Source organism: Myotis myotis, unplaced genomic scaffold, assembly GCF_014108235.1.
Source record: "Myotis myotis isolate mMyoMyo1 unplaced genomic scaffold, mMyoMyo1.p scaffold_m19_p_9, whole genome shotgun sequence".
NCBI classification, from domain to species: Eukaryota; Metazoa; Chordata; class Mammalia; order Chiroptera; family Vespertilionidae; genus Myotis; species Myotis myotis.
The window spans coordinates 81,605,374-81,631,884 of NW_023416401.1; the positions used below are offsets into that span (position 1 = coordinate 81,605,374).

General features: G+C 43.3%; 1 protein-coding gene across 1 annotated transcript in view; it reads left to right on the plus strand.

The window, feature by feature from the left end:
- Positions 1–1,973: 1,973 nt before the first annotated feature.
- Positions 1,974–26,511, plus strand: part of CSE1L (chromosome segregation 1 like) — a 57,111-nt gene continuing 32,573 nt past the window's right edge. Inside the window, exons 1-3 of the mRNA XM_036322040.1 lie at positions 1,974–2,116; positions 20,713–20,808; positions 25,289–25,431. Of these exons, the coding sequence (XP_036177933.1) occupies positions 20,724–20,808; positions 25,289–25,431 (228 nt within the window). The 5' untranslated portion in view covers positions 1,974–2,116; positions 20,713–20,723. The remainder of the gene's footprint in view (positions 2,117–20,712; positions 20,809–25,288; positions 25,432–26,511) is intronic.

Genomic DNA, 26,511 nt, shown 5'->3' on the forward strand with positions numbered 1-26,511 from the left:
TGTGACAGAGTGCTGTCAAAGATAAGCACAGCCAAAGATTGATAAGGCTGTGCAAGCAGATTTTCTTCAGTAACTACTGACAGTAGGGGAGAAAGCTGAGCTCCATTCTGACTTGTGCAGAGCTGACTGGACATTTTAGAGGGAGAATGAGGGAGTAAGGGAATGAGCAGGTGCTCAAGTGAAAAGTTACAAAGGGTTGATCAACATATAAGTGATTAGACCAGCCTTAGCCAGTTTGGTTCAGTGGATAGAGCTTTGTGCTGTGGACTGAAGGGTCCCAGGTTTGATTCTGGTCAAGGGCACATAGCGCAGTTGCAGGCTTGATCCCCTGTCCCTTGTCGGGGCATGTGCAGCAGGCAACCAATAGATGTCTCTCTCACAATCATGTTTCTCCCCCTCCCTTCCACTCCCTCTAAAAATCAATGGGGAAAGCCTCAGGTGAGGATATCTAAAAATGAAGAGCCTGCTCCCTTTAAAAAAAAGTGACTAGGCCAGCTGTGTCTGCTAGCTAGCATTTTCCTAAGTTAGGCTTCCAGGGGAGCTACCTTCCTGATGATTCGATTTCAAAGGATTGGCTGTCAGGCCCTTAGGAAGGACACTGCTGAATTGTGGAAGACACATACACATTCTCAAAGGGACAGAGGAAAAGTTTACAGTTGTAAGCCCTTTTTATCAAATGCTCTAAGAAAGGGTATTTGGGGCCTTTCCTCCAGTGTTGGCTAGAAAAACAGTAAATTCTCCTGGCAGCATTGAACAACCTGTGCTTCACTTGTCCTAGGGAAATGGCCTTATGCTACTAGAAGCCATGTTAGAGTTTGATCCTCTTTTAGGGCAGAGGTTTGGACAGTCATTCATCATGTGCTGAGAACTGAGTGCACAGAGGAAGCCAGTCATTCAGAGATCTAGAAGAAGAGCATTTCTCAGTGTCTGTATAATTTTGTGTTCTTATATTTGTTTCCTCGAATGATGACCAAATAGTGTGCCCTTCAGTCCTAGGAGTAGCAAACTAGCAATTCTAAGAGATGGGCTCTGAGTGGAGGCAGCTGGGCCTGTTGAGGGAGGAGGCCAAAACTGAAGGCTTGGATTTCCATAAGTGTCCATTGGGTCCTCTCTTTCCTACACTTAAGGTATCATAAGATCCTAAGGGCTCTACTTCCAAGATATATCCTGAAGCTGTCCACTTCTCTCCATATTCATGCTACACACCCTAGATCAGGCCATAACATCTTCCTGGATGTCTCCAGCAGCCTTCTGACTGGTCTCCCTGCTTCATGTTCTTCACCCCCGCCCCCCATACAGTTCATTCTCCAAGCAGCAACTGGTGGGCCTTTTAAAATATAAATGTGGAGGTCATGCACTTAAGACATAGTTCAAACACTGGCTTATGAGGCCTACATCGTCTGGCCCAGGCTGGCCTGATTTCATCTTGTAACAGGGTCCACTTCATTCTGACTCAGAGCCTTTGCTACTGATCTCCCCTCCTCCTAAATGCTCTCCAGGCTGATTTACACGCACCTGTCTCCTTGTTGAAACTCGAGCCAATTTTCACCTGTTCAGAGCCCTTCTAGGACCCTCCCATTGACCTTCCAAGTCACTGCCTGTCATATCATCCCGGTTTTAATTTTATCCTCATAGCACTTATAACGATATGAACTTATCTTGTTTATTCTGTTTCAAGCTACATGTCTGAGTTGCTATGGACATGAGTTCGGGCAGTTCGTTCAAGACTTACTACGTGCATGACATCAAGTCCTGACACCAAAATAGGCCACAATCCAGCAGCCACTCACTTAATCTGTGTTTATTTCAGGAAAATGGGGATTGTGAAGCCCGTTAGAACCGCCTGAACCGAAGGGCATTGTCGCTTGTGACGTCAGCGCAAACACAGAGCCGGGGCATGCAAATCAGAGATTGGTCCTTCGAATTTGGGTGGGCGGGGCTCCGCCCCTGGCCCCCGCCCCGTGCCTCTACCCTGTTCACGCATGCGCCCAGACCACAGCCTCGCCGCCGCGCCATTTTGCCGGGTTTGAATGTGAGGTGGAACGGCGGCAGGAGTGGGTAGTACGGCTGCAGTCCGCGGCCGAGATTTTCTTCTCTGACCCCGTATTTCCACCAGGTAAGGCCGGGGCGTGCACGGCCTGGCAGGGTGGCCTCTGGGAATCCCGCTGGGGAAGGGCTGAGGCACTCCCTGCATTCCCGAGCGCTGGGGAGCAAGGACCGCGCCTCTGGGAGAGAGCGGAATGTGGGCCTGCGTGTCGGGCAGAGCCCTGGAACGAGGTCTTTGCCTTCGCTCACCGGCCTCTTCTCGTCTCGTCTCGTCTCGCTCTGTCTCAGGTCTGAGGGTCGCCGGGCCTGTAGCGGGTCGAGGGCAGCCGCGGCGCGGCCTAACGCGCCCTAGCGCCCGCCCCTTCCCCTTTCACGCCGTTCTGATTGGCTGCGCCGCCGCGTGTCGCTCGTGAAGACCGCCTCTCATTGGCCATGGCCGCGCGTCCGTTCTCGGGGCCCGGTCACCCGCAACGTGGGTGGAGTGGCGCGGCAAGGCCTGTCTGGCTGCACGGCTGGGGATGCCGGCCGCCCCCCGACCGCCCCTTCCCTGGACTCACCTTCCTAAGGAAGAGTGTGCTTCATTCTCTCCGACTGTAAAATGGGCATGGTGATCTCACTCTGCTGAGTTGTTTGTCAGGATTAAATTCTACTCCATGTACCTGCCCTGTAATATGGGATACCCCTCTTGGGGGAAACGCGATATGGTTTGGTAATTCGGAGCATGGGCTTTGGAATTAGAACGCCCGGGTTCGTTCTAAGATTTAGCCTCCCCTAGGAGCGTAGCCTAGGGCCGAGCCTCCACTTCCTTATCTGCAAAATGGGGTTGAAAACAGTCTGCCTGGTAAAGTGGCTGTGAGGATCCACTGAGTTATTACCGCGCTGTATAGTCCCATCTCATTGTCTACTTCCCCCACCCATCTTTCCTCGTTAGCCACGGTAGACATACTGACCTGCCTTTCTTTTTTCTTAAATGTTCCAAGCTCATGCCCATTATAGAGCATTTGGACGTGCCTTTCATTTGCGTGGAAATGACCAACATCAGACCTTTGCAAGGCTGGCTCCCTATCCTTCAAGTTTTACTCACCTTAGTTAGACCTTCTTTGACCAACCCCTCCTCAACTCTTCATCACTTCGCACTAGTTTTAATATACTTCATGCATCGATCGTCATCTATAATCACTTAATAGTTGACTTGTTTATTGTCTGTCTTGACTGCTAAAATGTAAACTTGGAGAGCAAGGGCCTTGCGCTTTTTTTTGCCTGTCTTGTTCACTGCTGTGTCCAAGTGGCCAGGGCTTGCCACCGCCAGGTGCACAATTATTACTATTCCTTGGAGCCACAGAAGGGGATTTTGTACTCTTGGATCTCACCAGTGCTCATTTTCTCCTTTCTGTGGACCCCCATACTGGAATTTTTGGCCTTTTTTTCTTTTTTGCCCTTTTTATTGAATTTATTGAAGTGACACTGGCTAACAAAATTATACAAGTTTCAGGTGCACAGTTTTACAACACATCATCTGTACACTGTTTGGCCCCTTTTTTGTGTTTCCATTTGTTTTGCATAATTCACTTCTTTCCATCAGTGCAAGGGAATTCTCTCCCTTTATGATTACTTTGATTTCTGCTAGCTGGGGGCTGGAACAGAGGGAAACCATTTTCTATACAGGATTAGATCGGTTGGAGAGCACTGCTCTAGTTTTGGAATTAATTTGTTCCTTTTAAACTTCATTGAGCTTTAAACTTTTAAAATTCTAGGATCTATGTAGTATTTTAACTTTCAGCGATTGTAGCATGCATATTTATGAACATTATTTGCCTGTTAATCTCTGAGATAATAGTGAAGAAGCAAAAATGGACAAGGTTCCGTCCCTTGGGTAGCTTATGTTTGGGGATGGGGGGACAACAATACAGATAAATGAATTAGATAGTTTCAGATAGGGACAAGTAACAGGTGATTTGATGATGAAGAAGGCTTCTCAGAGGAGGTGACATTTGAGCTGAGACCAGCCATGGAAAGGTGAGGGGACAGACATTCCCAGGCAGAGGGAATAGAAAGTACAGGAGCTCAAGGACAGGAACAACCTTGGAATAATGGGATATTAGGAAAATGGAGCTTGCTAGAGTGAAGAAGAGAGAGGTTTCCAGGGACCAGGTCACATAGGGCTTTGTAGGCAATTTAAAGAGTTTAGATTTGATGCTAAGGTGTGTGGTCCTGTGAGCAGAAAGCAGAGGGTGGAGAGATGTTGGGTTATGTTCTTTTTTTTCTTTTTAATGCATTTTTATTGATTTCAGAGAGGAAGGGAAAGGGAGAGAGAGGTAGAAACATCAGTGATTAGAGAGAATCACTGATTGGCTGCCTCCTGCACACTCCCTATGAGGGATTGAGCTGCAACCCAGGCAGGTGCCCTTGACCAGAATCAAACCCGAGACTCCTCAGTCTGCAGGGTGACACTCTATCCACTGAGCCAAACCGTCTAGGATTGGGTTATGTTCTTAATGTATGTGTGCCAGATAGTTTTCATACATTGGATCTCTTTTCCTTTCTCCAGATGTAAGGCATCAGGAATGGTTCTCTAATGTGGAGGAAGTATCTAAAGAAAAGGTACCCATGTTGGATTAGCTTATGTCATAGATGTCTGTGAGATGGCATTGGAAAGCAAAGCTTTTATTCCAAAAGTCTTCATCTATACCTGAGGGCCTGTGGGAAGAGGCAAGACTTAGCTACAGCCATTTCAACAGGAAAAGCTTAGAATTTAGATAAATCTGTCATAATTGATTTGTTGTGGTACATGTTTTTTATTTTTCTGTGTGTGTATATTGATAAGGATTTCCAAAGATAGCTTTGTGGTGAAAGTTCAGTATCATCCCTCATTTAAAGACAAAATAGTGAATTTTCCATTTCTAGTTTGAGTCTTTATTTTAAAATCAATAACACTTTACATTTATATATATATATATATATATATATATCATTCTGGTTTCTCTTCAGATCGTATATTTAATATTTTAAAGTGTCAAAGTACCTTCATCTGTGGTCAAATAAGAACTTAATTAGACCTGGATCTTGCTGATATATTGTGAATACCTGTGGAGTATTCTCTAAAATTACCTGGTTTGTCATGCTTTCCCAAATCGGGGCTAAGCTTACAATTTGGTTTTATAGACATTATCACTAAGGAGATATAAAAAGGGTTTGTTGACAAATATTTAGTCCCTTATCTAACATTAAAATTCTAGGATCTATGTAGTATTTTAACTTTCAGAGATTGTAGCATGCATATTTATGAAACATCATCCTCCCCATACACACACACTTTTTCCCCCCAACATGCTTTTTTTAAAAACTTAAAAATAGTTTTATCCTAGCACCTCAACTTTGTCATTTTAGGGTTATTCTATCACGTGGCCTTAGAATCAGTTGTCTTCACTTCTTCCTGTTTGTCACAGTTGACCAGAATAAATGTGAAAAAACATAATGCTTTTGATGGAAAAATCAATCAAGGGCATGTAGCTTTGGAAAATAGTACAACACACCGAACCGGTTTGGCTCAATGGATAGAGCGTCGGCCTGCGGACTGAAGGGTCCCAGGTTCGATTCCGGTCAAGGGAATGTACCTTGGTTGCGGGCACATCCCCCGTGAGGGGCGTGCAGGAGGCAGCTGATCGATTTCTCTCATTGATGTTTCTAATTCTCTGTCCCTCTCCCTTCTTCTCTGTAAAAAATCAATAAAATATATATATATATAAAAAAAAGAAAATAGTACAACAGATCAATGATAGTATGTAGTAGGTGCTCATCATTGTTGTAAAGCACTAGAGAGATTGCAGTGAAGAAAACACAAAGTTCCTACTCATGGAAGGAGAGGCACAGTAAACAAGAAAGCAAATTAATGTGCCTGATAAATTTATTTATTTTATTTTTTCCTAGCAGCTACATTTTATTTTATTTTTATTTTTATTTTATTTCTTAAAGTATTACAAAGAGTATTACACATGTCTCCTTTTTTCTCCCCCTTCACATTCCCCCTGCTTCCCCCACCCCCCAGTGTCTTGTGTCCATTAGTTATTCTCATATGCATGCATATAAGTCCTTCGGTTGATCTCCTACTCCCCACAAACCTCCCCAGGGTTCCTACTGTAGTTTGACATTCTGCTCAATGCTGCTCTGCCTCTGTATCCATTTTTGTTCATCAGTCTATAATGTTTCTTATTATCCATAAATGAGTGAGTTCATGTGGTATTTTTCTCAGTTTCCCAGGGGCCTTCCCCACCTCATGGGGGTGTTTCAGCCTCACAGGGGCTGCCTCAACCTCACAGGGGCCGTTTCAACCTCACCGGGGCCGTTGCAGGCTCACCGGGGCCGTCTCAACCTCACTGGGGCCATCTCAACCTCACCGGGGCCGTCCCAACCTCACTGGGGCCGATTCAGCCTCACTGGGGCCGTTTCAGCCTCACCGGGGCCGTCTCAACCTCACCAGGGCCGTTGCAACCTCACTGGTGCCGTCTCGACCTCACTGGGGCCGATTCAACTTCACCGGGGCCATTTCAACCTCACCGGGCTGTCTCACCCCACCGGGGCCGTCTCAACCTCACCGGGACCGTTTCAGCCTCACCGGGCCCGTTTCAACCTCACCGGGCCCGTTTCAACCTCACAGGGGCCGTCCCACCCTTGCTGGGGCCGTCCCAGCCTCACCAGGGGCCGTCTCAGCAACACGAAGTTTGGCATTCTGTCCTTTGTTGGGCGGCTCTGTGCTGGACAAAATCTCCAGGTGTTCCTGGTGGCTGAATATCTGGTATGCTTGCTTGGATTTCGTTTTCTACCAAGTGCACAGACTGCCTGTCTGCCGTCACCCAGCGTCCCATGTGAGACTGGATCTGGTGGGCCTGCCTGTGCGTTTGCTGGTACAGCGGTTCCACGTTGCCGGCCCAGCCGTGTCTGGCTCCGGCTTCCTCTGAACCTGATTTTGCTTCTTTATTGTGTTCCTTATGTATGCGAGGAGTTGAAATCTGCATTCTGCTGGGCTGGGCTGCAAAAGCGTCGTTGGTTCTCTGTGTCACTAGCACAGCTTGGTTGGGGATGTAATTTGAGTAGGGTGGGGTTCCCGGGAATCACCAGGGCAGGGCCAAGGGCAATGGTTTCTCCGCGACTCACGTCCCGAGTGCTGTCCCCGAATGCCGGCAAGCAGTTCCACGAGACAGCCACTCTCACTCTCCAGTCCATTGCAAGGCCGTCCCACTTCTCCCCGTAGGGTTCTGAGTCCTCAGAATCCCACTCCAAACACGCTCAGTGGATTTGAGAGTCCACATCCCCTTCTGATTTAAAAATACCGCGCATCCAGTTGCAGCTACCCTGGCGCGCGATTCTGTACCTCCGTTCTTGGAGCCTCTGCACAACCTACTCAGTCTCAATGCTCTTCTTTCTTTTCTTCCAGTTGTAGAGTGTCCACTGGGGCAGTTTTCCCATGGTTCTGAATGTCAACTGTTTCTTTTATAGTTGGTAGTCTCGATGTTGTTGTGGGAGACAGCACGTACAGGTCTGTACCTTACGCCGCCATCTTGGTTCTCCCCTGATAAATTTATTTAGAAAAATAGAGTAAGGGAATGGAGATTGGGTGAGTGCTCTCTGAGAGAGGACAGCCCAAGAAGGCATCTCTGAAAAGAGATGACATTTGAAAAGAGACCTGAATGAAGTGGGCAGCGAGCCATGCAGCTCTCCAGGGACAGAGCTGTCAGGCAAATGGGACAGTAAGTGCAAAGCCCTGAGGCAAAAATATAAGCACTGCCATATATGAACAGTAATACAGGACAGATTTCAAATTCACTTTTTTTTTTTTAATTCTTACCCAAGGATATTTTTTCCATTTATTTTAATTTCTTAAAATATATTTTTATTGCCCTAACCGGTTTGGCTCAGTGGATAGAGCGTCAGCCTGCAGACTCAAGGGTCCCAGGTTCGATTCTGGTCAAGGGCATGTACCTTGATTGTGGGCACATACCCAGTAGGGAGTGTGCAGGAGGCAGCTGATGGATGTTTCTCTCTCATCGATGTTTCTAACTCTATATCACTCTCCCTTCCTCTCTGTAAAAAAATCAATAAAATATATTTAAATTAAAAAATATATATATATTTATTAGTTTCAGAGAGAGGGAGAGAGAGACAGAAACATCAATGATAGAGAATCATTGATCTGCTGCCTCCTGCACCCCCTACTGGGGATCAAGCCTGCAACACACGCATGTGCCCTGACCGGGAATCTAACCGTGATCTGTCTGGTTCATGGGTCAGTGTCCAACCACTGAGAGACACCAGCTGGACTCCATTGATTTTTAGAGTGGAAGGGAGGGGGAGAGACAGAAAAACTTCAGTGTGAAAAAGACACATCAATTGGTTGCTTCCAGGGAGATGGGGATTAGGCCTGCAACTGAGGTACATGGCCTTGACTGTAATTGAACCTGGGACCCTTCGTTCTGAGGGCCAGTGCTCTATCCACTGAGCCAAACCGGGTGGGGCTCACTTCTTTCTTGAAAGCTCTTTTGAATAAACAAATTAATTATGACAGCAATTTGGTCATTTCTTTATCTGACATGTAACTGAGTTCCTGCATTCTGTTGGGGCTACTAGTAGCTGATCCCAGAATAGTCTCTAGTTCAGAATGGGATTTATGTTTTAGCTGGCTGGCTAACATTGCCTCATTCGTTAGTTCATGCATCAAATGCTTACTGAATGTCTACTATGTGCCAGGCAATGTTGAAGATCCTGGGCATATAGAGACAAAAATATACAAAATCCCTGTCCTAAGGACTTTAACAGAAAATAAGTCAAAGATACTTCAGATGATGATTAATGCTGTTAATAGTATAACAAGGATAAGGTACATAATAGGTGAGGAAGACCCTTTTGAAGAGTTAATAGCTGACAGTTGAATGATACTCAATATCAAATTAGAAGGAAGAGCAGTATTACAGGCACAGAGAAGTGTCTTTGCTGGTTCAAGAAATAGAAAGAAGGCTTTTGTGGCTAGAACATAGTGTGAGACAAGGCAAGGAGAAGTTAGGAAATGAAGTTGACAGGTGCCAGATTGCATGGGACTCTTGTTTGGATTTTTAATATGTATAATTATGAGGGGTCTGAGAGATTTTGATTGAGATGTGTATAGTGCTACAGGTACAAAATGAAGAAAGTGAAATGCAGATTTGAGTTTATTTAAAAACTCAGTAAAATGGATCTAGCTAACCTCTGTAATCCTCCCGACACACACACACACACACACACACACACACACACACACACAGTTTCTAGCATAAATCTCAAAAGATAGAATAAATTTACATGTGGCAAAGAAAGAGCAGGTGGTTTGTTTTTGTTTTTAGTTCATATACAGACAGTCCTCGGGTTACGTTGGACTCGACATATGTCGTTTTGTGGTTATGTGGCCATCTCCCATTCATTTATAAAAAAAAAAAGTTCCATCATTTCGACGTATGTACATATGTGCTTTATGTTTTTTATTATTTATTTACCACAAGTAAAAGGTCAGGAATTGTTATCTTTCTTTTAAATTTTTTTACTGTTTCACTTCATTACTGCTGTGTATGTGCTCCATGTGAGTGATGTAGGTGCTTATGTAGGTGGGTTCCGCCTTACGGCAAAATCGCAATACATCGCAACGTAGGAATGGATTTTCGACATAACCCGAGGACCTACTGTACATTGATGATTTTGCTTTGCAACAGTAAACTTTCAAGATTTCAGTGTCAGCATTTCAACACAGGAAAAAAGAATGGAAAGTGAATTGATTAAATCATTGCTTTTCAAAATGTGTTCCATAATAAAGTGGCCAAGTAATGCAGGAACTCTGGATTAAACAGTGTTAAGCTGAGAATGTTCTGTTGGAGTTCCTGAAATCTTTAAAGTGAATCTCCAAAAAGGGAGGAATATGTGTTGCACCTCCCAAACTTTTGACATAAAAACCAGAAAGGGTGGCCTCGTAATAAATTGTGTGTGCGGTTGAATGGGATTTGATAATTCATCTCCATAGTGTGGTTTGTTCTGGGTGGAAGGAAGTGAATAGACAGGTGGTGGTATCTATTAACTCAGTCAAAATATTGGCTTCCCTTTTGATAAAAATGTTTTCTAATTAAGGGAAAGGACAATAGTAGTAAGGAGACTATAGATAGTTTCAAACAGGTTGTCCTCCTTAGAAGGCGTAGTTTCTGGTTGTGGAGTAGTACTCTGCACAAGCACAGCATTAGCTTATTGCCCATTTCTAACGCCCCTCCCCCCCTTTTATTTACACACACACACACACACACACACACACACATTGATTTCAGAGAGGAAAGAAGAGGGAGAGAGAGATAGAAACATCAGTGATGAGAGAGAATCATTGATCAGCTGCCTCTTGCATGCTCCACACTGGGGAATGAGCCTGCAACCCAGGCATGTGCCCTGACTGGGAATAGAACCCTGACATCCTGATTTATAGGTTGAGGCTCAATCACTGAGCCATGCCTTTAAGTCTTATTCAAAATCTCAGAGTCATAGGCTTCTTCCTCTCCCTAATTCCCATCTGGCTGTTCTTTTTAAACCATTACCAGCCCAGAGGTCCTATATTCCACGTGCATTAAATTTTTACCCATTTCTAAAAAACATCCCTATTATACATTACATCATGAAACTCTTAAGTATTGAGGAACCCACATTAACTGATCTCAGCCTCCAAGTCCACATTCCCCAAAGGGGCGATGTACTCTTCCTGTGTCTGTTACTTTGCTCACTATTTCCTTCATGAGTTGGGTCCTTGTGCTTTGCCTTTCCATATCCTTCAAGTTCAGTTCAAGCAAGACTCGGAGCCTCTGGGAAAACTTGGACCACTGAATACCCAGCGTCTCTCTTAACCTCCTAGCAGTTAAGTTGCTATATATGTGATTCATTTGGTACTTCTACAGGGGACAAATATGTTTCTGAATTCAGAATTTTTACTGTGGATTATATAACATCCCAGTGGGGTTTTGGGTAGTATCCTACAATCAAACATATTATATTTTTTTCTTTTTCTTTTGTTAATATATTTTCATAGATTTCATAGAGGAAGGGAAAGGGAGAGAATCATTGATTGGCTGCCTTTTGCATGCCCCCATGGGAATCAAACTATGACTTCCTGGTTCATAGATCAAACCTCAACACTGAGCCACCTCAGCCTGGTCACATTACTTCTTTAGTGAAATAAATTTACATACTGAGAAAAAGGATTATAGGTCTGTAGTAGGTATTTCAGTTGTCTTGTCTTCCAGCTAGTCTCTAAGCTTCTTTGAGCACCTGAATTTGATTGATAATTTTGTGATAGTAAATATAATACATACAGTTAGTTGTATATTAGAACAATCTAGAAGAATATGAAGAGAATAAAAATTCCCCATATCTATCATGTAGATATTAACACCCTTTACATTTGGAGTGTATTTTTAGTTTTTTCTATACATTTGACTATATGTAAATTTTAGCACAGTTTGAATAATGTATACTTGACCTCTTTTCTACTTAGCTTTAATACATTTTACAGAAATTATTATGAACTTAATTTTTTCTTTGTCATAGAGGCCCCAGATTAATTTGGTGCATGGGTGCCCTGAAAAGGCTACATTTCCCCAGGTCCCTAGGAACTACTTGTGACTGCCCCAATTTGCATTCCTGCCAACAGTAAACAGGGTTCCCTTTCTCCACATCCTCACCAACATTTGACATTTCTTGTCTTTTTGACAGTAGCCATTCTAACAGGTGGTAGGGGATAGCTCATGGTTTATATTTGAATTTCCCTGAAGATCAGTGATGTTGAGTACCTTTGCATGTACTTGTTGGCCATCTGTATGTCTTGGCAAAAATGTTAATTCAGATCCCCTGTCCATCTTAATTTATTTTTTATTTATTTTTATTTTTTTATTTTTTAAATATATATTTTATTGATTTTTTACAGAGAGGAAGGGAGAGGGATAGAGAGTTAGAAACATTGATGAAAGAGAAACATTGATCAGCTGCCTCCTGCACACCCTCTACTGGGGATGTGCTTGCAACCAAGGTACATGCCCTTGACCAGAATTGAACCTGGGACCCTTCAGTCCGCAGGCCGATGCTCTATCCACTGAGCCAAACCAGTTAGGGCTTAATTTATTTTTTAATCTTTATTGTTGAAAGTATTACATATGTCCCCTTTTTCCTCCCATTGCCCCCTTCTAGCCTGGCTCTTCCCCCCCAGGCCTCCACCACCCTATTGTCTGTGTGTGTGGGTTTTGCATATATGCATACAAATTCTTTGGTTGATCTCTTCCCACCCACCCACCTTCCCTCTGAGATTCTGCAGTCTGTTTTATGCTCTATGTCTCTGGATCTATTTTGTTAATCAATTTATTTTGTTCATTAGAGTCCATGAGTGAGATCATGTGATACTTGTCTTCCTCTGACTGGTTTATTTCACTTAGCATAATACTCTCCAGGTCCCTCCATGCTGTATCAAAGGGTAAGAGATCCTTCTTTTTTATTCCTGCATTGTATTCCATGGTGTAAATGTACCACAACTTTTTTATCCACTAGTCTACTGATGGGCACTTGGGCTGTTTCTAGTTCTTACCTATTTTAAACTAGAGGCCTGATGCACGAAATTTGTGCAATGGGCCCCAGCCCTCGCAGCCATGGCTTTGTCCAGAAGGTCATTTGGCTGTGCGGTCTAATTAGCATATTAGCTCTTTATTATATAGGATTGAGCTGCTATGAACATAGGGGTGCATGTATTTTTTTTCTGATTGGTGTTTCAGGTTTCTTAGGATATTACCCTAGAAGTGGGATCACTGGGTCAAATGGCAGTTCCAATTATATATATACTAGATGCCCGGTGCACAAAAATTTGTGTACTCGGGGGGGAGGGTCCCTCAACCCGGCCTGTGCCCTCTCGCAGTCTGGGACCCCTCAGGAGATAATGACCTGCTGGCTTATGCCTGCTCCCGGGTGGCAGAGGGCAAGCCCAATGCCTAGGTGCAGCCCATGGTTGGGCTCAGAGCAGGGCTGATTGGGGAGTTGGGGCACTGCCCCCTGTCATGCACAGAGCAGGGCGGATCGGGAGGTTGCGATGCCACCCCTAGTTACGCTCAGGGTAGGGCCAATTGGGGGGTTGGGGCACCGTCCCCTGTCACACTCAAGGCAGGGTCGATAGGGAGGTTGCGGCGCCACCCCGTCACGCACAGAGCAGGGCCGATCAGGGGATTGGGGCGCTACCCCCTTCATGCACAGAGCAGGGCCCATCAGGGGGGTTGGGGCTCCGCACCCTGTCATGCCGGGAGGCCTCGCTGCTCCGCTGATCCCGGTGCTGGGAGGCATATTACCCTTTTACTATATAGGATAGAGGCCTGGTACATGGGTGGGGGTTGGCTGGTTTGCCCTGAAGGGTGTCCTGGTTCAGGGTGGGGGTCCCCACTGGGGTGCCTGGCCAGTCTGGGTGAGGGGGCTGAGGGCCGTTTTCAGGCTGGCGGTGACTGAAGCTCCCAACCTCTCCTTTTTTTCTTTTTTTTTAATTCTGGGCCAGCTTTAGCTCTGAGGCTTGGCTGCTGAAAGCAGGTTTCTGGCCTTTGTTTACCTTCTGTATTTGAAACAATGTTGCGGTCCTGCTGGCTGAAGCCCGGCTGACTAAAGCAGATTTCTGGGGTTTTGTTTAGCTTCTATATTTGCAACATAGTTGCTTAGAGTTGCAGCTGAGAGGCCGGCAAGGCAGGCGGGGAACATTGGAGTCCTCCATCACTGGAGCAAGCAAGCCTCGTTCACTTTAAGCTTCCTGGCTGCCGGCCGCCATCTTGGCTGGCAGTTAATTTGCATATCGCCCTGATTAGCCAATGGGAAGGGTAGTGGATGTATGGCTAATTACCATGTTTCTCTTTTATTAGATAGGATATATATATATCTCCCCCCAGGAAACCTAGGATATATATATATCTCCCCCCAGGAAACCTCGTACTGTTTTCCATAATGGCTGCACCAGTCTTGCATTCTCACCAGCAGTGTACTAAGGGTCCCTTTTCTCCACATCATGGCCAACTCTTGTCATTTGTTGATTTATTAAGGGTAGCCATTCTGGCAGGTGTGAGGTAATATTTGTAGTCATTTTATTTTGCATCTCTCTGATGAACAGTGATGTTGAGCATTTTTTCATTTGTCTCTTGGCCATCTGTATGTCCACTTTGGAGAAGTGTCTTTTTAGGTCCTTTGCCCATTTTTAATTGGATTATTTGTCTTCCTTATGTTAAGTTGTATGAGTTCTTTATATATTTTGGAGATTAACCCTTTATCAGATGTATAATTGCCAAATATGTTCTCCCATACAGTGGGCTCCCTTTTCGTTTTGTTGATGGTTTCTTTTGCTATTCAGAGGCTTTTTCTTTTGCTGTAGTCCCTATTTGTTTATTTTCTCTTTAGTTTCCTTTGTCCTAGGACAGTGATGGCGAACCTTTTGAGCTCGGCGTGTCAGCATTTTGAAAAACCCTAACTTAACTCTGGTGCCATGTCACATATAAAAATTTTTTGATATTTGCAACCATAGTAAAACAAAGACTTACATTTTTGATATTTATTTTATATATTTAAATGCCATTTAACAAAGAAAAATCAACCAAAAAAATGAGCTCGCATGTCACCTCTGACACGCGTGTCATAAGTTCGCCATCACTATCCTAGGAGATATATCTGTAAATATATTGCTAAGAGAGATGCCTGTGATTTTGCTGCCTGTGATTTCTTCTAGTATTTTTATGGTTTCACGGCTTACATTTAAATCTAAGTCTTTTATCCATTTTGAGTTTATTCTCATGTATGGTGTAAGTTGGTGGTCTAGTTTCATTTTTTTTTGCATCTATTTGTCCAATTTCCCCAATACCATTTATTGAAGAGACTCTCTTGATAACCCCATTGTATGTTCTTGCCTCCTTTGTTAAATATTAATTGAGTGTAATGGCTTGGGTCGATTTCTGGGGACTCTGTTTTATTCCATTGATCTATCTATTCTTGTGCCAGAACCAGGCTATTTTGACGACAGTGGCTTTGTAGTATAACTTGATATCTGGTATTGTGACCCCTCCAACTTTGTCATTCTTTCTCAAGATTGCTGCAGCTATTTGGGATCTTTTTTGATTCCATATAAATTTTTGGAGAGTTCGTTCTAGATCTGTGAAATATGTCATTGTTAATTTAATAGGGATTACATTGAATTTATAGATTGCTTTGGGTAGTATGGACATTTTAATGATGTTAATTCTACCAGTCCATGAACACTGTATAATCTTCCACTTGTTTATTTCTTCTTCCCTTTTTGCAATGTCCTATAGTTTTCCGAGTACAAGTCTTTTTTTTACCTTCTTGGTTAAGTTTATTCCTAGATATCTTAACTTTTATGTTGTAATGGTAAATGGGATTGTTTATTTATTTATTGTATTATTTTTTTAATGTATTTTTATTGATTTCATGGAGAGAGAGAAACATCAGTGATGAGAGAGAATCATTGATTGGCTGCCTCCTGCATGCCCCACAAGGGATCAAGCCCACAACCCAGGCATGTGCCCTTGACGGGAATTGAACCCGGAACCCTCGCTCTGTCCACTGAGCAAAACTGGCTAGGGCGGGATTGTTTATTTAGTTTCTCTTTTCAGAGAATTCATTATTGGTGTATAAAAATGCCATTGATTTCTGGTTGTTAATTTTGTATCCTGCTACATTGCCAAATTCATTTATTAAACCTAGTAGTTTTTTAGTGGAGTCTAGGTTTTTCTATGTACAATATCATGTCATCTGCAAATAACAAGAACTTTACTTCCTCCTTTCCAATTTGGATGTCTTTTATTTCTTCTTTTTGTCTGATCGCTGTGGCTAGGACCCAGTACTATGTTGAATAAGAATGGTGAAAGTAGACATCCCTCTCTTGTTCCTTTTCTGAGTGGAAATGGTTTTCGTTTTGCCCATTGAATATAATGTTTGCTGTAGCTTGTCATATTTGGCTTTTGTCATGTTGAGGTGTAATCCCTCTATTCCCACTTTATTGAAAGTTTTGATCAAAAATGAGTGTTGGATTTTGTTGAATGCTTTTTCTGCGTCTGTTGATATGATCATGTGATTTTTGTCTTTCAGTTTGTTTATATGATGTATCACATTCGTTGATGTGCAAATATTGTGCCAGCCTTGCATTCCTGAAATAAATTCCACTTGTTCATGGTGTATGATCTTTTTAATATATTGCTGGATCTGATTTACTAATATTTTGTTGAGGATTTTAGAATCTATGTTCATCAGGGATATTGGCCTGTAATTCTCTTTCTTTGTAGTGTCTTTATCTGGTTTTGGATTTAGGATAATGCTGGCCTCATAAAAAGAGCTTGGAAGTGTTCCTTTTGGATTTTTTGGAATAGTTTGAAGAGAATAGGTGTTAATTCTTTGAATGTTTGGTAAAACTCACTGTGAAGCCGTCTGGACAGGGCCATTTGTTTGCTGCTAGTTTTTTGATTACTGCTTCTATTTCATCAAGTGTTATTGGCCTATTCAGGTTTTTTTATTCTTCCTGATTGAGTTTTAGAAGATTGTATTTTTCTAGGAATTTGTCCATTTCATCCACATTGTCCATCTTTTTGGCATATAGTTGCTCATAGTACTTTCTTACAATCCTTTCTATTTCTGTGGTGTCAGTTATTCACCACTTTCGTTTCTGATTTTAATTATTTGGGTCCTCTTTCTTTGTTTCATTTTTTTTGAGACTTTAAATTGTTTTATTGCTTAAAGTATTACAAAGAGTATTACATATGTCTCCTTTTTTCCCTGCCCTTGACAATCCCCTGGCCTCCCCTACCCCCCAGTGTCTTATGTCCATTCGTTATGCTTATATGCATGCATACAAGTCCTTCGGTTGATCTCTTACCCCTACTGCCCCCCTTTTCTTTGTTTCTTGATGAGACTAGCTAAAGATTCATCAATCTTGTTTATTTTTTTTTAAAGAACCAGGTCTTGGTTTCATCAATTTTTTGTATTTTTTTTTTTTTTTTTTTTTTAGTCTCTGTCATTTATTTCTGCTCTGATCTTTATTAATTCCTTCCTTCTATTTACACTGGGCTTTTCTTGTTCTTTTTCTAATTTTTTAAGCTGTAGGATTAAATAGCTTATTATTAATGTACTAGAGGCCCAGTACACGAAATTCATGCAGGGGGGGTGTGTCCCTCAGCCCGACCTGCACACTCCAGTCTGGGACCCCTCAGGGGATGTCCAACTGCTGGTTTAGGCGCAGGATCGGGCCTAAACTGGCAGTCGGACATCTCTCTCACAATCCGGGACCGCTGGCTCCTAACCGCTCGCCTGCCTGCCTGATTGTCCCTTACCACTTCTGCCTGCCAGCCTGATCGCCCCCTAACTGCTCCCCTGCCGACCTGATTGACGCTTAACTGCTCCCCTGCGGGCCTGATCATCCCCAACTGCCCTCCCCTGCCGGCCTGATCGCCCACAACTGCCCTCTTCTGCCGCAACCTGCCTCCTCCGTTGGGATCCGCCTCCTTTGCACGATGCGGCAGAGACGCCGGGACCAGCCTCCTCTACGCCGCGCGGAGCCATGGGACCCCCAGGCCTCACCACACGGAGCACCTGCCAGGACCTGCCTCCACTGTGTGTGCGGCCATTTTGTGACAATGTCGCGTGAGGGCGCGGGGACCACTTAGGCTTTTATTAGTATAGATTTTGTTTTTTGAGGTAGGCCTGAAATGCTATGAACCTTCCCTCTTAGGACTGCTTTTGCTGTGTCCCAGAGATTTTGGGTTGTTATGTGTACATTTTTTTCCAGAAAGCTATTTCTTTCTTGATCTCATTGGTAACCCATTCATTGTTTAATAACATGCTATTTAGCCTCCATGTATTTGAATGTTTTTGAGTGTTTTTACTGTACTTGATTTCTAATTTCATTCCATTGTGATTTAAGAAGATGCTTGGTATGATTTCAATCTTCTTGAACTCATAGAGACTTGTTTTGTGTGCTAACATGTGGTCTTATCTTTGTGAATGACCCATGTGCACTTGAGAAGAATGTTAATTCTGCAGCTTTGGTGTGAAATGTTCTATAAATGCCAATTAATTCCATCTGATCCAGTGTGTCATTTGGAGTTACTGTTTCCTTGTTAACGTTTTGTTTGGAAGATCTATCCTGTTAAGTCAGCGGGATGGTAAAGTTCCCTAGTATGACTGTATTGCTGTCTATCTCTCCTTTAGAATACTTCAGAAGTTTTTATATGTATGCTAGAGACCCAGTTCATGAAATTTGTGCATGGGTGGGGTGCCTAGGCCTGGCCGGTGATCAGGGCCTATTGGGGCCAGGCTGGCTGCTGGACACGGCCTGTCAGATGTGGGGAGGGGCTGCAGGGCGTTTGCCGGGTAGGGGGGGGGACTGGGAGAGGTTGGCTGGCTGTGGGAGTGCACTGACCACCAGGGGGCAGCTCCTGTGTTGAGCGTCTGCCTCCTGGTGGTCAGTGCGTGTCATAGTGACCAGTTGACCAGTTGTTTGGTCGTAATGGTCACTTAGGCTTTTATATATATACACTAGAGGCCCGGTGCACAAAAATTTGCGTACTCGGCGGGGGGGGGGGGAAGGGGGTCCCTCAGCCTTGCCTGTGCCCTCTCTCAGTCTGGGACCCCTCAGGGGATGACCACCTGCTGGCTTAGGCCTGCTCCCCTGGGGGATTGCACCTAAGATGGCAATCAGACATCCCTCTGGCAGCCCGGCAGCCCTTGCGGGATGTCCACTTGCCAGCGGGTCGCAGGCCTAAACTGCAGTCGGACATCCTTAGCGCTGCTGAGGAGGCAGGAGAGGCTCCCACCACCACTGCTGCACTGGCAGCCATCAGCCTGGCTTGTGGCTGAGCAGAGCTCCTCCCATGTGAGAGCGCCCTGACCACCAGAGGGCAGCTCCTGCATTGAGCGTCTGCCCCCTGGTGGTCAGTGTGTGTCATAGTGACCAGTCATTCCAGTCCTTCTGCTGTTAGGGTCAGTTTGCATATTACCCTTTTACTATATAGGATAGAGGCCTGGTGCATGGGTGGGGGCCGGCTGGTTTGTTCTGAAGGGTGTCCTGGATCAGGGTGGGGGTCCCACTTGGGTGCCTGGCCAGGCTGGATGAGGGGATGATGGCTGTTTGCAGCTGGTCACACCCCCTTCAGGATGGGGGTCCCCACTGGGGTGCCTGGCCAGTCTGGGTGAGGGGCTGAGGACCATTTTCAGGCTGGCGGGTGACTGAAGCTCCCAACCTCTCCTTTTTTTCTTTTTTATTCTGGGATTTATTTACCTTCTATGGCTGTCACTGGAACTGAGAGCCGGCTTTAGCTCTGAGGCTTGGCTCCAGCTCTGGGACCTTGGCTGCTGAAAGCAGGTATCTGGGTTTGTTTGGCTTCTATAATTGAAACACTGTTGAAGCTCCAGCTCTGAGGCCCGACTGGCTGAAAGCATGTTTCTGGGTTTTGTTTAGCTTCTATAATTGCAACATTGTTTCTTAGAGTGCAGCTCAGATGCCAGCAGCGGCAGGCGGGGAACCTTGGCTTTCTCCATCACTGGAGCAAGCAAGCCTCCTGTTCGCTTCAGCTGCCTGGCTGCCAGCCACCATCTTGGTTGGCAGTTAATTTGCATATTGCCCTGATTAGCCAATGGGAAGTGTGTTGGAGGTATGGTTAATTATCATGTTTGTCTATTATTAGATAGGATGTGTACACACACACACTATATGCATATTTAATCCTCACCAGAGGATATTTTTCCATTGATTTTTAGAGAGTGAAAGCGAGAGGAAAAGACAGAGAGGAAATATCATTGTCAGAGAAACACATTGATTGGTTGCCTACTGCATGAGCCCCAACCAGGGCCTGGACTGGGAAGGAGCCTGCAACCAAGTTATGTGCCCTTGACCAGAATCAAACCTGGGACTCTTCAGTCTGCAAGCCTATGCTCTATCCACTGTGCCAAACCAGCTAGGGCAGAAGTTTTTTATATATTTAGGTGCTCTTATATGATATTGGATGCATATATGTTTACTGCTTTAATTTTTAATTTTTTACAACAGGACTTTAAAAACATTTTTTGTGAGTCTTTTTACCCTTTGCTTTGTTTCATAAATTAGATAAACTTTATGGTGACTTTGATCAAACCTTCAATTTTGCTTTTCTGTGCCTTTTTAAAATTATGACATGTTATTTCTTCTCCTTTATATCAAAATCATCTCACCATTGTTTCAGAAAAGCCCTTCTTATCTTAGGTCAGAGTCAGGTTTATAGTCTATGCCCAAACATAGCAAGAATGACTTTCAGCCGAAACCGGTTTGGCTCAGTGGATAGAGCGTCGGCCTGCGGACTGAAGGGTCCCGGGTTCGATTCCGGTCAGGGGCATGTGCCTGGGTTGCGGGCATATCCCCAGTGGGAGATGTGCAGGAGGCAGCTGATCGATGGTTCTCTCTCATCGATGTTTCTATTCTCTATCTCTCTCCCTTCCTCTCTGTAAAAAATCAATAAAAAAAAAAAAAAAAGAATGACTTTCAGAGAGAAGACTAATAACATGAAATGATTTTTTATGCAAATTACTGTGTTCGCCTGTGACCAGTTACCCAAGCCTCATTTCTTGTTTTAGATTTCATTGCAATGGAGCTCAGTGATGCAAATTTGCAAACGCTAACAGAATATTTAAAGAAAACTCTTGATCCTGACCCTGCCATCAGACGTCCAGGTAAAGAGAATAAATATTGTTTGTGGTTGATGTATTCTTAAAGGACAGGTGAGGGAAAACTTTATGCAAACTGCTGTTTGTAAATATAGATTTTTTTTAAAAAAGATTTACACTTGGATTCTCAGTTTATTTTTCATTCTGTAGCCACAAAGTGTGTGGTTGGCTGTCTTCAACTGTTATAACATAGGATGGTGTGGGGGTTTTTTTTGGTTTTGTTTTTTGAATAAAATAGCTTTTATTTGTCCTCCTCTGGAATATAAAGTACTAATATGTTTGGAATGCTTTGTCCCTTCACTTTTCTGAAATTTCCTACACCTGCCAGTTTTAGAAAGATAATAATTGGGGCATAGAGATGAGTGTTAACTGCTTAAAAAGTGATTAAGTGAATGAAACCAGGCAATCAGACACTCCATGCTTACCTTCATGCTGGGATTGATTTAATTATTACATTTTAAAACCTAGGGTTCTTTTCTACCCCCTTTCTCCCAAATATAGTCAGTTTCCAGAGAAACTTAGTATAAACTTAGACTTGCAATCTCAGGTGCCCACAGGAATCAGATGTGAAGGTAAATGAGGGAGCAGGCCAAGTGGGGACTGGTAATCTCCTGTGACTACATGCTTTGATTAAGGGGCAGTTATTATTTGGAACCAGCTATCTTAGGGGGATTCAAACTAGTTTTGCAAAATCATTTCCAGCTTTACTTGAAAAATAATGGTGTTTATATGAAATGTCCTTACTTTTAAATGATAGCAGCTAATAACTTCGAACAATTTTGAAATTTATACAAATTTAATTTTGAGGACCATATGTGTCCTGTGAGTAGTCAGTTGAGGATCCTTGATGTAAGCCATATTATCCAGAAATGCTCTTAATCTGCTTCTTTAGAATTTACTAGTGTGCATGCTCATGAAGAGGATTTTGGAAGGGCCCCATGAAGACACAGATAAATGCCGTGTGTGTGTGTGTGTGTGTGTGTGTGTGTGTGATACTGATGTTATATATAAAACATAGAATTGTAAACATGTTAATGCAGTCATCCTAGCCTTTGTGATTTCTGAGAGGAAAAATTTGTGAACTTCCCATTAGTGCTTAAAGAAGTAATGTGTTCTTGGATAAAGGGAAATAATCTTCTTAGACTTTCCCAGAAAGCCTCTGCCAACATTATTTATTAAAATTATTTTTAACAATTGTGTCTTTTAAGGTGAAGGTGGCATTTTTTTATGAATCCAGGACAGAGTGTAGGAATAAACTGGTGTTTCTGGGAGAATTGTGGACATATTTCTCAGGGATTGGTAGTAGATTGACTCAACATCTTTATAAAATGATATGGAGGTGGCAATGTATAGTGGATTCCAGCTTACCACTCTTCTCATGGGTTATTGAGATGTGACAGTGGTATAGATAAACTGGAAGACATTTTGAAGCTCATTGAGTGTGTGGAAAATGTCAGTGTGAATTGAATATTCTGAGCACAAATTGAGGGAAATGAACACAGAAAGGAATAGGCTTAAACTCATGAGAAAATTGCTTCCAAGATATTAATTATAATTTAAGAAAGAGACCTGGCAGTCTGTATGGGCTTTCCCCCAAATCATAGATATAGTGTGTTGCCCTGACACTAAGGAAACCGTGAAAGCCTGATAGACTTGTACAAAACTGTGTCTGCTACTTAAAAACATGTTCCAGTTCATTTCTCATCTTTCAAGAAAGACATGGTGACACAAAGCAGGAAAGGTTTGAGGATGGAAGCTAAACTCTTGAGACTCAATTCAGAGAGAAAAAAAGTTAAATCATACTATTTTTAAAAATATATATCTTTTATTGATTTCAGAGAGGAATATTAAATCTAGGTTTACTCATTACACAATGAAGGTGTGTAGCACTTCTGATTTTTCCTATCTTAAGCCTCACTCATTCCAATGATCCAATACCTATTGAAAAGACCTAAAAAAAAAAAAAAAAAAAAAGAAAAGACCTGCTGTTAGCACCTATTATTTTCTACCATAATATGATTTAGCCCGGCCCGTGTTGCTCAGTGGTTGAGCGTCGACCTGTGGAATAGGAGGTCATAGTTGGAATCCTGGTCAGGGCACATGCCCAGGTTATGGGCTCAATCCCCAGTGAGGATTGAGGCAGTCGATCAATGATTTTCTCTCAACATTGACGTTTCCATCTCTCTCTCCCTCTCCCTTCCTCTCTGAAATCAATAAAAATATATTTTTGATAGATAGATAGATAGATAGATAGATAGATAGATAGATAGAGGCATCTTTAGTTAGAGTTGTCAGGATCATTGATCGGCTGCTTACACCACCCCATTGGGGATCGAGCCCATAACCTGGCCATGTGACCTGATTGGGAATCAAACTGTGACCTGGTCCAGGTCAAGACTCAACCACTGAGCAACACTGGCCAGGCTAGATCATATTGTAGGAAGTAATAGGTGCTAACAGCAGCTTTTTTAGTAGGTATTAGATCCTTGGAATGGGTGAGGCTTAAGATAGGAAAAATTAGAAGTGCTATACACCTTCCCTGTGTAATCAGTAAACTTAGGATATTTAATATTTCTCAGTATAATATCAATGTGAATATGTGTTAAAATCTTAGCATAACTTTATTGCTGGTATTAGAAATGTGTATATCTAGAGGAAAACTGAAATCTAGTGTGGTCGAATAAGGACAAGACTAAAACTTTTTCAGTGATGAAATATTCTAGCTCTGTGATGTTTGACAAGTTACTTAATCTCATTGGCCTTATCTTTAAAATTGGGATAGTATTACCAATAGTATTAGTGACAACTTAATGAAATAAATACGTGAGTAAAGCTCCAAACATATATAGTTAATGATAACATATTAGCCATAATTCATTTAATCTTGATCACGGTAATACTGTAAAAGAAATAATAACTACCATTACTAATGTAATAAAAGAGAAACATGCAAATTGACCACACCTCCACTACACCCACAAGCCACACCCACCAGCCAATCAGGAGTGGATTTTCAAATTAACCCAACTAAGATGGTGGCGGCCATGGAACTGGAGTGAGCAGGAGGCTTGGGTTGTCCCCAGCAATGGAGGAAGCCAAGCTTCCCACCTGCCCTGCGAGCCCTGAGCTCTGCTCAACGCTACAAAGTTTCAATTATAGAAGATAAATAAATCTCAGATACCTGCTTCCAGCCCGCGGTCCGTGGCCAGCCTGAAAACGGCCATCAGCCCTCACCCAGGCTGGCCAGGTACCCCAGCGGGAGCCCCCCACCCTGAAGGGGCTGTGGGCAGCCTGAAAACGGCCCTCAGCCCCTCACCCAAGCTGGCCACACCCCCATGGGGTGAGGGTCCCTGCTGGGGGGCTTGGCCAGCCTGCAAACAGCCATCAGCCCCTCACCCAGGCTGGCCACACCCCCATGGGGTGAGGGTCTCCACTGGGGGGCTTGGCCAGCCTGCAACAGCCATCAGCCCCTCACTCTGGCTGGCCAGGCACCCCAGTCGGGGACCCCACCCTGAAGGGGGTGTGGCCAGCCTGAAAATGGCCCTCAGACCCTCACCCAGGCTGGCCAGGCACCCAAGCGGGACCCCCACCCTGATCCAGGAAACCCTTCAGGGCAAACCAGACGGCCCTCACTCATGCACCAGGCCTCTATTCTATATAATAAAAGGTTAATATGCAAATTGACCCTAATGGCAGAATGACTGGGAATGACTGGTTACTGTGACACACACTGACCACCAGGGGGCAGATGCTCAATGCAGGAGCTGTCTCCTGGTGGTCAGTGCGCTCCCACAGGGGGAGCTCTACTCAGCCCAAGCCAGGCTGATGGCTGCCAGCACAGCGGTGGTGGCTGGAGCCTCTCCTGCCTCCTCAGCAGCACTAAGCATGTCCGACTGCAGCTTAGGCCTGCTCCCCGCTGGCAAGTGGACATCCCCCAAGGGATGCTGGGGTGCCAGAGGGATGTCTGACTGCCAGCTTAGGCCCAATATCCCCGGGAGCGGGCCTAAGCCAGCAGGTGGACATCTCCCGAGGGGTCCCAGACTGCAAGAGGACACAAGCCAGGCTGAGGGACCCCCCCGAGTGCACAAATTTTTGTGCACCAGGCCTCTGGTAGTACTAATAATGGCCCTTCTGGAACAAGATAGGGTATGTAACTTTTGACCTAAAGTCACTTAAACTCTCTAAGAAGCAGGTTCTCCTTCAGATGGGATGGTCTGATGAGGCCACATTATAGGTTTGTGTGAATCAGGTGAGTCAAATGACTTGAAAACTGAGGTATTATGTAAGTTTAATATAACATCATATATAGTCCTTTTAATAGATAAGGAAAGTGAGACTCAGTAGACCCTTGATAGGTTTTCGAAGGGAAAAGATCTTTTCCATTTTATGATGCTTCAATCAGATATGTATATGTATAGTTCCACATATACATAAAGTAGAAAGATTTGGTTATAATAACGAATATAACATGGAAATTCTTTTATAGCTGAGAAGTTTCTTGAATCTGTAGAAGGAAATCAGAATTACCCACTGTTGCTTTTAACATTACTGGAGAAGTCCCAGGATAATGTTATCAAAGTGTGTGCCTCCGTAACATTCAAGAACTATATTAAAAGAAACTGGAGAATTGTAAGTATTTTGTGAATACATAGTTCAATACCCTGTATGTTTATAAGATTTATATATGCAGTGCTCCTGAAAGATTTGGACACAGATTAAAGATAAAATTGAACAGGACCCTCCACAGCAAAGTATTAACAAATCAAATGCATAGAATATAAAAATATACACCATGATCAAGTGGGATTTATCCCAGGTAGCAAGGCTTGTTCAACATTCAAAAATTAATTAATGTCTTGACTTGGGGTGGTGAACACACAATATAATATATAAATGATGTATTATAGAATTGTATACCTGAAACCTATATTATTTTACTAACCAATGTCACCCTAATAAATTTAATTAAAAAGTTAAAAATTGATTAATGTATTCCATCACATCAGTAGACAAAAAAGAAGAAGAAGAATCAGCTCTGGCCAGGTAGCTTTTTTAAAACATTATATTGGAAGTCTTTGCTGATGCAGTAAGAAAAGGAAATAAAAAGAGCAAAGGAGGACATAAAACTGTCTTTGTTCACAGATGGCATGATCGCCTATGTAGATAATCTGAAAGAAGGACACTTTTCCAAAGTTCCTGTTTCATTTGAATTCATATAGATTACTTCAACATTAACCCAGGTTGCCAGAGGGTTGTGAAACTAGGTTTTAACCTCCATTTAATTCTAGCTCATTGTCTACTGAAGAGACATATGGGAAAACGGTCTAAGTGAATAACTGAAGCAGTTTGTATTGTGGACTGGGAAAAATTATATAAAGCTGAAAATTATATATGTGAAAATTTGTAAAACGCAAAATACCTTATTTTGAACTTTTCGATAAGGGATTGTGCCCTATGTCTTGTGTGATATGGAAATATATACTAATTTTAAGGTGACTCTTATTGTGCTGCAGTTTACTGACTAGTATAAATTTGTTATAAATTAAGAAACAGATATTGGGGGTGATTTTGCCCACCAGACAATATTTGGTAAAATGATGGTTGTCACAGCTTGGGGTGGGGAGAGTGGGTGTATTGGCACAAGAAAGATTCCTACAACAAAGATTTATCTGACCCAAGATAGTCAGTGATTCCAAGGTTGAGGAAACT